At 41.5% G+C, this 15,165-nt stretch overlaps 1 protein-coding gene across 3 annotated transcripts in view; it reads left to right on the top strand.

The window, feature by feature from the left end:
- The first annotated feature begins 1,203 nt into the window (after nt 1-1,203).
- The window catches only part of usp13 (ubiquitin specific peptidase 13), a 34,401-nt gene continuing 20,439 nt past the window's right edge, over nt 1,204-15,165 (top strand). For all 3 annotated transcript variants that reach the window (XM_085774432.1, XM_085774431.1, XM_085774429.1), the window contains exons 1-9: nt 1,204-1,365; nt 3,527-3,652; nt 5,867-5,927; nt 8,791-8,912; nt 9,601-9,743; nt 11,567-11,751; nt 12,078-12,175; nt 13,006-13,196; nt 14,202-14,273. In XM_085774432.1, coding sequence (XP_085630558.1) covers nt 1,255-1,365; nt 3,527-3,652; nt 5,867-5,927; nt 8,791-8,912; nt 9,601-9,743; nt 11,567-11,751; nt 12,078-12,175; nt 13,006-13,196; nt 14,202-14,273 — 1,109 coding nt within the window. In that variant the 5' untranslated portion in view covers nt 1,204-1,254. The remainder of the gene's footprint in view (nt 1,366-3,526; nt 3,653-5,866; nt 5,928-8,790; nt 8,913-9,600; nt 9,744-11,566; nt 11,752-12,077; nt 12,176-13,005; nt 13,197-14,201; nt 14,274-15,165) is intronic.

Genomic DNA, 15,165 nt, shown 5'->3' with positions numbered 1-15,165 from the left:
AGCGTTTTTGGGGAGTATTTTTTGGAAATGGGTCCCAGAGTGACACGCTGAAGACTGGGGTACGATTCCCCGATGAGGAGACAGTTGAATTATTCTGTTAATGCAGCTCACCTAAACGGTATCCTACTTGGCATATGCAAATAGATTTGCCGGAATTGAAAGGTACCTGGTTTAAAACCTGGTAGCATTTTGGTCAGTATCTCTGCTGGTCACACCTGGGGATAACACTCCTTCCAATACATTCTGTGATGAAGTCAATACATTCATGTATGTTATCACATACAGTTACCTGTGTGAAACTTCATGTTAGAGGGTTTGTCACTTTGTGTCTGTGTATTGGGGTCACAGGTCAAGTTCTTCTCTTGACAGTGTCTGGGGAAGCCCTGGTTGAGGGAAATCCCACATTGTTGCTAGCTGTGAAAAACATGTCCATAATAATAAATAATAGACTGACACCTATTTATCATGGATGATGAATGTAATTAGTCCGTGGCCCACCAGGTGGCAGAGCTGTGCAGACAAGATTGTTGTTGCCTGAAAAGCACGGGGCCTTTTGGCAGATGGAGGAGATGCTGGGTCATTATGGCCACTTGCTGGGTCTATTTATTATCATTATTATTAATGCGACTTTCACCAAAACACAATATCCTATTAGCATATAATGACCCCCTACCCCTAAAAAACAACAACAACAAAAAAACTTTTACATATAAAAGAAAATCTGCTGCACATTAACACAGAATGATGCAATCTCTTAATTTATGTAAAGTGGTGCAATTAAATGTGATTAACGGGCTTTTCCTCCGTGCTAGACAGAGGAAAACATGCAGTAGCCTAGTAGTAAGTGTGGGTGGCTTTATGAATCATCCTCAGATGTGGGAGGGGAGGGGCACTTCTGGTAAAATACCCCTGTATTCTTAGCGGCGTCACCACCACATTAGCAATGTAATACTGTAGCTGCGCAGGTCGAAGCTTTTTATTTGGCTTGAAAGGAATAAAAACAACAACAACGAAGAGAAGGATGTTAGCTTTCATGCCCTTAGCTTCGCCGCCCGTGTAGCAGCTTGTCTAGCCCCCACCAGCAGCACCACCACCACCACCACGTCTGTCATTTTATTTATATGTTTTTCAGCGTCACATCCCCCTGGCCGGAGGAATGTAGAGACGGGCTGCTTTAAAAATAGCATCCTCTCCTCTGACAGCGCTGCTCCGGTGGCTCCGCAGCACTGTGGTGCGAGAAGCAGGAATGCGAAGATGGCTACAGACCTAGGAGAGCTGCTGGTCCCGTATATGCCCACCATCAGGGTCCCCAGGACGGGGGACAGGGTTTTCAAGAGCGAATGTGCCTTCTCCTTCGACACCCCAGTAAGTGTTGCCTTAATTGTCACCCCCACGACCACCACCACCACCACCACCACCACACCTCCGGGGCTCCCGCACAAACACGCAAAACAAAACACAGCCCGAGCGAGGCGTTGTTTTGTTTGAGGTTTAGGTTTGCTCTAGTTTTTGGTGTGGTTTTAGCCTACAACACGTGAATCCGCGGTCATGTCAGAGAAGTGATGAAGGTGTAACAATAGGATTGTTGTTAAGCAGCGCAGTCCCAGGCAACACTGTAAATGGAACACTACGGTTGCCAGGTTACAGTATCACACACTGGTTACGGCTGATCTGTGAACATTCTATATCAGTTATGGTCGTCAGTTGACAATAAAACAAGTAGCTAAGCAAGTTTGTGCTTTAACCGTAGCTACATCTGTAGTGATTATTGAAGACAACAGAAGGGGTTTCCCTTTGTGCGAGGAGAGACCTCAGATAGCTCAGGCGACATTGCCGAGATAATTAACAGCAGTTAAAGCGAACACACCTGTCCGACGTTTGCATTTAGTTAAAAAGCTGTAGCTGTAGCCCTGCCTGCGCGCGCGTGTGTGCGCACGCGAGCTTTCATTGTCAATACTATGGGCTTGGTGTGTGAGTGGAGTGGCACTTAGCTGGAAGAAGAGGGCGATAATAATTCAACATTTTACATCATAAAATGCTTCTAATAGTGAATCTGCAGTTATTTCTGTCATCTTAATTGTGTCGTTTAGGCTTTATGTCAATTAGCAATTTTGTGATGCAGGTTGGGAGGCACAACTGTGCTTAGCAGAGTTTATAGTGACCTGTTGACCTGCCTAATAATTCATGCCCTTTATAGTATTATTATGGTCATATATTGATTTAGAATACATTTTAATGAGCAATAGTGAGTCTGTGTTGAGATTTGTAACAGGCTTTTATTTTGGAAGGTAGGAGACATCATGACCCAGTTTTGACCATCTTTTTACCCTTATATCTTGTCATTCCTTCTTTTTCTTTGATTTGCAGTTGTAGTAGTACTTTGATTTACATCAAACTGGTTTTAATGAAATAAATGAAATGCCAGGATATACATTAATTTGGTGCAGAGGTCAACCTTTCCTGTACTTGTAAATACTTTTATTGGCAGTTATTTTATGTATTTATTTTGATGTGTTTGCTCTAAATGCTTTCGTACATTGAAAAACCTACTTTCTCTCAACTGAACTGTTTTAAAGGTGACTCAGCTGTCTGGAGTTCATCATGTTGGCCTGAGGACTGGTTTATTTTTGTCCTTGCTCTCTTGAAGCTCGTATGTCACTCTGGGCCACTTAAAGGTTTATCACGGGGGTGTATAAGGCCTACACTGATTGCAGATGTCGGTTATTTTTGAGGGTGTATTCTTGATGTATTTTGTCTCTGAATGTCCACGTGTGAAAGTGCAGGAGGTGAAAGTGCTTCTGCCAAAAAAGTGAATGTGATTTTGTAAATGATCAAACCTTGGTAGCCTGTGCCATGAGTTTTATGAGAAATTAAGTAGGCCTACCTGTTTTATTTTTATGGAGCAAAACCTGCAGGTGCTCGGTGCCCCAAAAAGAGAATGGGAAAACCCAATTTTGTGAGCTTTGCTGTGGTTTAAGTAATAGAGGGAAATATATTTTATGATATGAATCTGGGTGCCTAGTAACAGGAGTGGTCTCAAAAGTGAGATTTTTCTTTTTCTGTGCAACAGTGCTGTAATACATTGCCATTTGGCTCTGTGACAAGGTGCAAAAAAAAAGGACATTTTGTTTGAGTAAGACAGAGTTTTTGAAATTGTACTTGTAGAATCCCTGGAACATCTCTGTTACTATGTAATTTTTACCCAGATGCTTATTGTGTAATATCTAGCTATTGTACTCTCAGTATAGAGGAAAGGGAGCCTTTCTTCTATGTGTCAAACTGTAAAAGTGAATATGAATACTTGTGGATGGATACATTGAAACCGGTATAATTCTGCCTTTCTGCTGCAGTCGGATGGGCATAATTACACAGAATAAAGGCAGAAGATGCCTATTCTAAATCGCTGAAATTGGTAGATTTGTGTGCACAGTGGGCAATTTTCAAGGTTTTCAACATGTTTTCTGCTGTGTGAGTTTTTCTTCACTGCGTGCTGCTGTTCATTGTTACTGTTTGTTTTGGTACGCAGGAGTCTGAGGGAGGTCTATATGTGTGTATGAACACATTTCTGGGCTTTGGACGAGAACATGTGGAGAGACATTATCGCAAAACAGGACAGAGTGTTTACATGCACCTCAAGCGACACGTCAAAGAGGTAAGGCTCCCACTCCGGTCTGTATATGCACTGGGTACTGATTTTCTTCAACAGGATAAGTTGGTACCAGTAAAATCAAATGCAGCAGTAATAAACTCTTTGTGTAGTGTTTGTTAAATCGTTAAATCACATAAGTATTTTCAATCAATGAAAGCACAATACACAAAAGACAACAAGAGACGTAGGTATATGATAGATATTAAACAAAATTAGGACAGAAAAGACCTCACTTGCTTTCCCTTAACCCTCATTTCCTTTTATTTAGTAAGCACTGTGTAAACTTGTTATGAATGGTTTATAACACCCTATAAATTGTAAGCAGAGATTTATGTTTATTTACGCAACCTGTGAACAGCCTGTTTCAGTGGGGGCTGTTGTAAAAACAAGTAATGAAACATAATATCAATGAAACATAGTTGTAATAGTAGAAGTTACGAATAGTGTTTATCATAATGCACTCAAATCTGCCTTAATATCTGCTTAATACTTTATTACAGGGTTGTAAATAAAAAGTAGTGACAGAATTGCAAAGGATGACATGCAAATTTATTGCACAATAAATACATTTATTTTTCACCTCTGCAATTCTCTGTAAAAAAAAGAAGAAAATATTGACTTTGTTTCGGACTCTTCACCAGACCTGATCTTCATTCAGAGCGAGGTCTGGATAAGTTGTTGTTGCTAGCACTTGATATGTTTTCATCACTGTATCACAACTCTAACCTTTCACGCTGTTCTGTTTATAGCTATACTAGTTAATAAGGAATTGTGTAAGATGTAACTGTCAAGTTTTTTGGCAGTTTTGGTGCTAAATATAGGGCCTACCTGTAGATTTTACTTGGTGCAGGTCAGCTGACTGCAAAAATGTGAAATTTGTTTACACCCAAGAATATAATTCAGCATATAAAGAGAGTTAAGTTTCCAGTCATAAATAAATAGTGAATGAACATTTACCTTGATTTAATTTGTACATTTCTTTTAAGATAATTAATATATTTCCTGTAATTAGCATCACATTAAATCATGCTTTCAAAGATACTTATGATGCTCAACTTTTCCAATCCATTTAATTAATAAAATGAACTACAGCCAGTTTTAAGTATGAGTACATGGAGCAGACAAAAGAACTGGGGTATGTTGCAATCCTCAATACAACACTAGAAAAAAGCTCAACCTATTGATTTACTTTTGAAGTGTTGTGGTGGTGTTGCTTTGGATTGCATTATGCTTTGAGGTGTTTCTGATGTTTGTGTCCATCCCTGTTGTGTATAAAACATTGAACTCAACGGGGCATTCATGCTTTTTATGTGAACAAAACACAAATGAACCCGAGCAAGTTTTATCTTCTTATAAAAATTGCTGCTGAACAACAAAGGCCCTCGCTGCTGCTGCTGCTGCTGCTGTTGTGTTTTCTCCATAGACTGTAAAAAAAACTCACTGGCTTTAATTGCCCCCAGATAAGCTCTGCTTTGTAAAGAGCTGCTATTTCCATGCCCGAATCTGGCCAGAAACAGCTGCTCACATTCTGCAGGCTCCTGTGTCTGCTGTTTTTTCCCATGAGTCCACTTGGTCTCCAGTGTGTCAGCATTCTCTCTCTCTCTCTCTTTCTCTCTCTGTCTGTCTCTCTCTATCTTTGTCCACCCGCCCCACTGTGTCCTCCTCCCCGCTGAGTTAACAGGAAGCAGTCACCTGATCTTGATCGGACTGGACGCAGACCGGCCGGTGGTGCTGTGTTGTTTTGCTGCCTGTCGGTTATTTGAGCACATGACTTGTGTAAAGCCACTGACAAAGTGTTTAAATATGAGATTATTTCATGTTGACTCGCTACCACCCTATAAAGTCTGTAGGCTACTGAAGGGGAAAGGGCAGAGAAAGCTGATGACACACTACAAGCACAGACAGGCCCAAACACGTATTAAATGTACTGTAAATGGTATCCGTCCAAATCTACAAATCAGTCTGTGCAAGTCAAGCTCTTCCAATTCATCATTCTTTATTTTGACCCTGCCATGTGCGGGGTTTTCCCCTTGCCCTGTAATCTGACCAGGCAACTGGAACATTGAGCATCTATTTCTAACAAAATGACAACCATATGGATCTTATGTAGAAGCAAAGCATTATAGGTTTTCTCACATTTTACAAAGAGAGTTTTTTTTTTACTTGATGAAGGTTCTTTCGTCTAATTTGATCCCTCTTCCTTCCTGTTTGTCACAGAAAGCCACAGGAGCTGCAGGAGGCGCCATCCCCAGACGAAGAAACGGAAAAGTGTTCTTAGGTAAGTGAGGGCTCAGTTAGAGGCAGTGGGGGAAGAAGAATTCACATCTTTTACTTCATTGAAATTACCACAATGTAGGAATACTCCATCGCCAGTAAAAGACGTGCATTAAAAATATTATTTCAGAAAAACTTCAGAAATGTTGATAGATAAATGTACTCAATGTGTCAAAAGTAGTATGCTTTCAGAAAAATGGAAGGCATATTATCATGTACTTCATCCTTAGTTTGTTATTACTGATGTATTGAGGCAGAAGAAACATTAGTGTTGTTGGTTTTAAATACCTACCTGTTTTATAGTTTATATAGTAAGTTCAGTGAAGGGGTTTCACTGGGGTCCTTTTTGGGAAAACCATTGAATATTAAGGTCAATGACACTCTTCAGATGCAGTGTCTCTTTGAAACTGCTATAATATATTTTGGGGGGCGTTTTCTGCCTTTTTTTGACAGGAGAGTGAGAGAGACAGGACAGCAGGGAGAGAAACTGGGGGAATGACATGTGTTAAAGATCGTCTCGGTTGGGGGTCAAACCAGCGATCAGCACTTCAGGCTTATGCCATCATGGGAGGTGCTCTCCAGCCACTCGACCAAGTAGACTCTTATTTTGGAGAGCATCACAAGCCTAAATGTACAATGGAAGAGAAAGTATAATATCTCATTCTAAGATGCATAAAATATGAATCAACAAAGTGGCTGTGCTGCTTATATTTGAGGGTCATGTGGTGGGGCTGGAGCCAATTGCAGCTGTCCCTGGGTGACAGGAAGGGAGGGGACATACTTACACATAGTGGCATACAGCTATCATGCTTCCATTCACACCTTCGGGCGCTGCCAATTAACCTGCATGTCTATGGAGTTTGGGAAGAAGCCTGAGTCCAGGCAGGCACGAAGAGTGCGTGAAAACCCCTCATAGAAAGCCCCCTGGCTGATCCATGGTTCGGACCCTCTCGCTGTGAGGGGACAGTGCTAAATGCTGCCCCTCTCTCCTATTTTGAGGTGCATGTGCCTCAGAATAGATTTCAGTTTCTACCACTGGTTAGAGGAAGGATAAACCAAAACGACTGGGATTCTCATCATACGGAAAAACAGAACTGTTAATAAGCTCCTTTTGTGTGATCAGGAACTGGCTCTCCCTGCTAGGACAACCACCTTCAGTGTGAGGTAGTGTTATTGTTTGTTACACTGTGGTGACCTGCCAGCTGCCCTGCAGCCAGCCTTTATCCTAAAGCGTCAGATATTTCTCATGTTGAGACCTCTCCTCATCGCCCCCTCCCCTGCTCTAAATATAGACCATTTATTTGTATATGTGGTTGGTAACTGTTCTAAATCAAAGCCTGGCCTACTCCCCTCCTCCTCGTCCTCCTCCTCCTTGGTTTACAGTGGGGCCGCCTCCTGTCAGTCGCCGGCCTCTCAGCTGCCACCACCTGTCACCCTCCTATCTGGGCTGACACACTTCTACTGCAGCTATGACGCTGCTGGGAGAGGACCAGGTGTCCCTCTCCCTTCCTCTCGCCCTCCGACCCTCACTGCCGGAAGAATTCCTTCCACTCGAGCTCTTTGTAATCGGTGTTCCCGTTCTCTCCTTTCTATTGAATTCACTGTAGCCTACTATCTTCTGCCTTTTACTGATTCGCCTGACTCGGCCTCTATGAACACAATGGTAGAGACTCTTTCTTACAGAGTCCTTTTTTGGATTTGATAATGATTCCTGCTGTCATCCATTTTGGATATTTGATGTGACAGCGGGCATGAATGTTTCTGTTGTCATCTCCATACCAGCCCAGTGATCTAATCAAGCTGCTAACGTCAGACCATGGTTACTATGAGACCACGATAACAATGGCAGAGATGACCTGTGGTCTTGTTTGTAATGAGTCATTACATGACTTTAGGCTGGGGTGAACAGACAGCTCTATATAGAGAGTTTTATGGGAGGCGGCACGCTGTAGCCGTCTGTACAAGTCTTGAAATTGATTTGGCGGACGACTGAATATTTATCATTAGTAAAAATGCTAGTGGAGTTGCTTGGCTCCAGCTTTATTCTTGTATGGAATTAATGCTTCTCCTTGTTTTATCAGTTGCACTGAAACATCTCATTTTTGATTAATCTGCCAATTATTTTCCAAATTAATCAATCCATTATTTTGTCTGAAGTGTCTTGGAAAAATAAAAGCCTTGTTTTGTATGACAAAGACCCCCCCAAAATAAAAAAATAAAAAAAGCAGATTTTCCCAAAGCAGATGGCTTATCAAAAAATAAATTAGACCTCTATTGACAGACTCCATGATTACTGTGGCTAAAAGTTTCAGCTCTGTTGTAATCTAAATGTTTTTGGTTTTGGACTGTTGGTCAAACAATTTCACCTTTTGCTTTTAGGAAAGTGCAATGGTCATTTAACTGACCAAATTATTAATTGAGAAAATATCCAAGAGTTCAGTCAGGAAGGAAAATCATCTTCATGAGCTGACCTAGTTTGACCCAGTAATATTTAAGTTTTACTATGTGATCAATAATTAAATATAGGCTCCATAGCTGCACCAACGTCATAGAGTCATGCCATGCTAAAATCCTAAATATAGAGACATCAGCGATGGGTGAAGTCATCCTGTCACTTTTGTAAAAAGATGCCATTGATGGTTTTCTTGTCCGTTTTTTCTCTGTGTGACTATTATGGTATTGATCAAGAACATAAAAACAGAACAGACCTCACACTCAAGCAGAAAAGAACAGAACATGAATTAAAGATAATCATGAACAAACTCCATCATGGCTTAATAATAATAAGGAAACATCCGCCAGCAGTGACTGAAGCAGCAGCCACAGCACAACCACAGCTGACTGAGTGTTTGCTTCCTCCCTTTAAGATTTAGAGCTAAACCGTGATTTCAATGGAGAGGACTATGAATACGAAGATGAGGCCAAGCTCGTAATTTTCCCAGACCACTTCGAGATCCCCTTACCAAATATTGAGGAGTTGCCCGCTCTGGTTAGTGAGTCGGTGCTGCACGGGCTCTGTGTGTTTCCATGCATGTCAGAATGGAGGGTGCACTCAGTGGTTCCCCCAACACTGGACCGACAGGTTCACTGCTCTGTCTGGAAGAAGCACATCTATAGAAAGAACAATGATTTTGTGACGTGTCACCTAACCTCTAACTGTTATCCTTTCTTACTGTTTTCATTCGGATGTGTTTGATGGAAGATTTTGGTAAAATACTGTTTCATGAGCTTTCTCTCTCTGCAAACAAGGGGAACATCTGGGGAACCACTAGGTGCACATGTGCCTTTTTTAAGTTTGTGTTTTTATTGCTTGCATGGAGAACAAAATTCACATCTATCTTGAATTTGTTTATTGTTTTTCTTTGTTTTTAGAGCTTGGCTTTGATCTGGTTGTAGGTTTCCAAACTGTGAATGTAGAAATTGTGGTGCTGCATATTGTTTTGTTTATTATTGGAGAACAATTTATTTTTATGTGCTTTGCATGATTTCTTTTAGGCTGCCACCCTCTCCTCTTATACTGCTTCAGTCACTTTTTTTTTTTTTTGCATGTTCACTTTTTGTCAAATAATAATTTTGTGAAATATATTTTTGAGGTTACATAATTTCAACATTGACCTCACCCACACCCATTTCTACATTTGATAATGTCTTTCCTGTCCACCCCGCCTGATGTCCAGGTGACCATCGCCTGTGACGCAGTGCTCAATGCTCCATCAGCTTACAAGAAGCAGGAGCCTGAATCCTGGGAGGAGGAGATCCAGGTCTCCAGACATGCCAGGAGCCTCAGACAGCTGGATAATGGAGTCAGAATCCCACCCAAGTAAGTCAAATGTTTCAGAGTAAAATGTTTTGGAATTATTGATTCATACTTGGTCGAACTGCAGTAATCTTCTGATAGCAACATTAAAGCAGAAGTAAGCGATCCGGTCGTTTTGGCTAATGCTGCGTTCCAGGCAGGCTTTTGAAACCGTAAATTACAGCTTCAAGTCACGACTTATGACTTTGTAGCGTTTCAGGCAACCCACTCGTGTTTTTCCGACCTGTTTTACCTGTGAAAGTCACTATAACGGCCACTCGTAACTTCTGACCCGTGAACTCGTACCAGATCAAACTGGTACGACTTCACAGGTCGGAAAAACACGAGTTACGAGTTGCCTTGAACGCACCATAACGTCTTGTCAGCCGACGGAGTTAGCAGCCCCCGCCCTCGTCATGGATCTATTGGTCCTCGTCCCTATGTCACCACATTCAGGCGCATCCCTTGGCTGCACACACAGCCCTGCATGCCGTTCTCTCTCCTCATTAGATAAAACTTGTAGGATACGAGAAAAGTTTTCTCCTGGGCTCAGAGCAGAGCAGAGTGACTGAGAGACCCGTGTTTCGGTCCAAACACTCTATGTAAGTGATTGCTGTCGGAAGATATAACTATTTAAGACTTATAGTAACACAAAAATATCGCTTTACTTCTGCTTTAAATTATTGTCATGAATGAATTATGTGCAGTATCTTATCTACATTAGTGCATATCTCCCTGTCCTGCCTTCCAACATGATCATAACAGCAACACAGCAACAGGTGTATTTTTGACTCACTGACCACTGTCACTGCGACTATGACGGGGCTATAATCCGATCCAACATAGTGTCTTAACCTACAGCCCTCCGACTCTGTCCCTCCCTGGTGCTGGACACTCTCAGTGGGAATCCTTCTTCTTGTTTCAGTCTCATGTCCCTCAGCCCACCATTCACATGTACCATGCATTATGCAGCGATAGGACTGAGTCACATAAGGATTACAGATGATCCTGCAGACAGAAAACAGGCCAAGCACATCAAGCTCCTTTGCTTTGCTCCATTGATCATTGAATTTGTACATGTGTAGAGAACTGAAACTCTTCCAGAGAACAAAGAAAGGCTCTCACTCTGTATAACACGTCGTGTACCAGCAGCAGCTTTGCAGATGGATTACCGAGAGTCTACAGTAGCAGTTCATCCAAATTCTGTTTTACTGTTTGTCCTACGGAGGAGGAGCAGAACAGTTGTTGCAAACTAATTGATAATCAGTGAGTAATTTCACACAGAACAGAACAAGCGTTTGATTTAAACAAACATTGAAATCTGAATCATGTATTTTTTCAACTTCAGATTTTGACAATGTTTAAAAATGACAAATCTGATCTCATTCACACCTGCTTGCAAACAAAATACAGTTGTTCTACATCTCCATCGACCAGCCAAGTAGCAGGAATCATGGTCACAATCTCCCCTTGCTGAGTTACAGCAATGAATATTGATTAGGAGTGTTTTTGCAGTGCGCTACAGAGAAGCTGACATTCGACCATTTATATTAAATGTCATTTTATCTAGTTAGACATTTGGTCATAATTGATGTATAAATTCTTCAGTTCTGGACAGTTTTGTGACGTCTTTTCAACATCTTCTCGTGACCTTTGTGTGCGACCCACCAAAATCTCATCAATACTTTATCCCAAGTGAACTTATGTGCCAAATTTGGCGACATTCATTCAACGTGTTAACTGAGAGACTGTCCCAAAACCATATTGAAAACACCCAGAAAACACAACGTCTGCAGCATAAATACACAACATTAACCTGAGTCTCTGTTTCTTTGTTGGTTTGTCAGTGGCTGGAAGTGTCAGAAGTGTGAGATGAGAGAAAACCTGTGGCTGAACCTGACAGATGGATCAGTGCTCTGCGGGAAGTGGTTCTTCGATGGGAGCGGCGGGAACGGCCACGCTCTGGAGCACTACAGAGCCACCAACTACCCCCTGGCTGTCAAACTGGACACCATTACCCCAGATGGAGCAGGTCTGAGACACATGAGACCTTCGTGTTATTCTCATGATATAACTCTCAGTGCTGAGCCTTTGTTGACATTGTGTCTGAAGTTTAATTTTGGGATGCTCATTTATAGTTGTGTTATTCCTCTGCACTGCTTTACATTGAGATAAATTATCACCCCCCTCTCATGTATAGTAAATACAGCACTGCCACTGGATTGTATTACATTATACTGGACTTTTCGATAAACTAATAACAAAATGTTAATTGAATACTTGCAGGACTGTTGCATCGTATGGAGAACCTGCTGGCTCTCTTGTCTTCAGCTTGACTAACTGGTCTTATGGTTTCAGATGTCTACTCGTTTGAAGAAGAAGAAGCTGTGTTGGACCCTCACATATCAGAACACTTGTCACACTTTGGCATAGACATGCTACAGATGCAGAAAAGAGTAAGTTACACTGGCTTCGCAGAACAATAAAGCTGTTTTACTGTTAACCCTTAAAGGGACAACGAGGAGTTTTGGAAAAGCGAAGCGTTTTCACACTACATTTATGAGCCTCCGCGCGCACTGTAAAATTCTTTGACCGGCGCAAGACGGACTCATGTTTTCATTCATCAATAATTAAAGTCAGAGGTTCAAAGAGGTTCAGTTACCGTCGTAGTTCCGACCATAAACAGCGATTCAGCTGCGTTATTCTCATGACTCGCCACGAAGGAAACGCTGGTCGGCTCAACCAGCATTTCCGCCAACACTAATAATAACAAAATAACGATAGAGACAAAACGATATATTTATCGAAAATGGACCATTAACAAGTGTGGGTAGCGGAGATTCATCCACATTAACGTGAGACTTTTTTATAACCGAATAGAAACTCCTCGTTGTCCCTTTAAGCACCATCTGACCCAAACATTTTTAATATCCTCTTCCGGTGGAATTTTATGTTTATGTTTCCATGGTTTCGGTAGTCGCGGTAAATGCATGGATTTCTTTTTTTTTTTTTTTTCAATTAAAATCTGTAAAACGCATGGATCATCACACCAGCTTTTAACAGTGGATATCACACACATGACATCCGTGTTAAAAGCCAGCGTTAATAGATCCATGCATTTACCGCAACTATGACAACGACTGAAAACCATGGAAACGTAAACGTACAATTCCACCAAACCGGCAAAACCGGCTTCCGGTTTTGACCATAGATGACGATCGGAAACTTGTGGATACCAAACTAAAATGAAAGTCCTAACATCCAGCTCTCCACTTTTCTGCTCCAGACAGAGAATGGGCACCACACAGACAACAACGCACGGCCGCGGGTCAGTGAGTGGGAGGTGATCCAGGAGTCGGGCATGAAGCTGAAGGCGGTCTTCGGTTCTGGTTACACAGGCATCAAAAACCTGGGCAACAGCTGCTACCTCGGCACAGTCATGCAGGTCCTCTTCAGCATCCCAGACTTCCAGAGGATGTGAGTAGTACCATACGCTGTCATGCCGCAGAGTTACTAGAAAGACAACACAACACTGACTTTATTTTTTTTGTTAAAGCAGAAGTAAGCGATATTTTTGTGTTAATATAAGTCTTAACTTAAATAGTTATATCTTCCGACAGCAATCACTTACATAGAGTGTTTGGACCGAAACACGGGTCTCTCAGTCACTCTGCTCTGAGCCGAGGAGAAAACTTTTCTCGTGTCCTACAAGTTTTATCCAATGAGGAGAGAGAACGGCATGAAGGGGCGGTCCTCTCTGTGTGTGCAGCCAAGGGATGCGCCTGAATGTGGTGACGTAGGGACGAGGACCAATAGATCCATGACGAGGGCGGGGGCTGCTAACTCCATCGGTTGACAAGACTTTATGGTGCGTTCAAGGCAACCCGTAACTCGTGTTTTTCCAACCTGTGAAGTCGTACCAGTTCGATCTGGTACGAGTTCACGGGTCGGAAGTTACGAGTGGCCGTTATAGTGACTTTCACAGGTAAAACAGGTTGGAGAAACACGAGTGGGTTGCCTGGAACGCTACAAAGTCGTAAGTCGTGACTTGAAGCTGTAATTTACGGTTTCAAAAGCCTGCCTGGAACGCAGCATTAGCCAAAACGACCGGATCGCTTACTTCTGCTTTAAATTGTGACCAACCAATCATTGACAAGAAAAAGGAAAATATTGTCAAAACTGGAAACTCATATATGTACAGTTTATGATGTTCATCCTAAGCAGTGTTTTTAGCAGCGATTTAACAGTTACTTACAATTAGAGGCAGTTATCATTAGATATTTGACCTGTTGTTGTTGTTGTTGTGGATTAGGTATAACATTAATACTTGTAGAGAATCGTAGCATGATCTCCATCAGAAAGAAGGTGTTGGGTGGTGTCCTGTCAGCACCACCTCGTGTGTTTCCTTGGCTCTTGTGTCTGTGTGTCGCCTCCCATGTTCTCCGTCTGAGGCGAGCTTGTGACATGTACTCTGATCTTTAGGTATGTGGGTAATCTTCAGAGGATATATGACTATTCACCCCTTGACCCTACCCAAGACTTTGCCACACAAATGTAAGTGACATGTTACATAATGCAGTGTTGTAATACACAAACAAGGTGTTTTCCAGCTGCTGCTGTCTCTGTCTCTGAACAAAAAAAGAAAAGTCTGAGTGTTTTATTTTCTTTCATGACTGGCTACTTTCAATTTATATTATTGTTACCACAATGTTTGAAATAAGTTTTGAGTGTATAGTTTGATTAGGTCTGGTCGGTAAATCCCAGTCATGCAAATTAATGGAACAGTATTACTTTTCCCATATGCTGGTGATGAAAGGTAAGTGGGTTCATAGCAAGACAGGTGATGAGTATCAGTTATTCAGTGTTCATATTCAGTGGCACATTGAAAGATAAACATGTTTAAACCTGTCAGTGTTTGTAGTTGATGAATTAATAATGTAGGGAAATATTATTACCTTGTATCCAATTTAGATGATAAAAAAACAAGATACTGAATGAGAAACATATTGTTCTTTTCAGATACATATTAAAGTGAGGAATAAAGCAAGATTTAGACAATACTGCAGTTATCTGAAATGAGGGCTGGGGGGTTGTGACGAGATTGTGGAAATTACAGCACAGTTCTTTAACAATGGAAATAAATTATAGCTATAATAATAAATGATGGTACCCAATGGTGAACTTTAATGAACAGGCCTTTGTCTTTTTCGAGGTTGTTTCAATTTTAGTCAGTCAGTATGAAAGGAGATGAGATGAGATGAATCATACGTGGTAGTGGAAAAAAACAACAACAAAAGTTTAAAATGAATATAAAATGACCAAGGTTTTGAAAGCACTGTTACTGATGAAACACATTTTACTGAAACGAGATGAGTCACTGCCCTCTGCAGTTACTGTGTGGTATAGTATTTTTTTCTAGACATGATTTCTGGAGTCTCCTGTAGAG

Source organism: Trachurus japonicus, chromosome 4, assembly GCF_045865225.1.
Source record: "Trachurus japonicus isolate A0001 chromosome 4, Traja_1.0".
Lineage (NCBI taxonomy): Eukaryota > Metazoa > Chordata > Actinopteri > Carangiformes > Carangidae > Trachurus > Trachurus japonicus.
The sequence above is the reverse complement of the archived record's forward strand: the minus strand, read 5'-3'. Positions and strand labels throughout refer to the sequence as shown.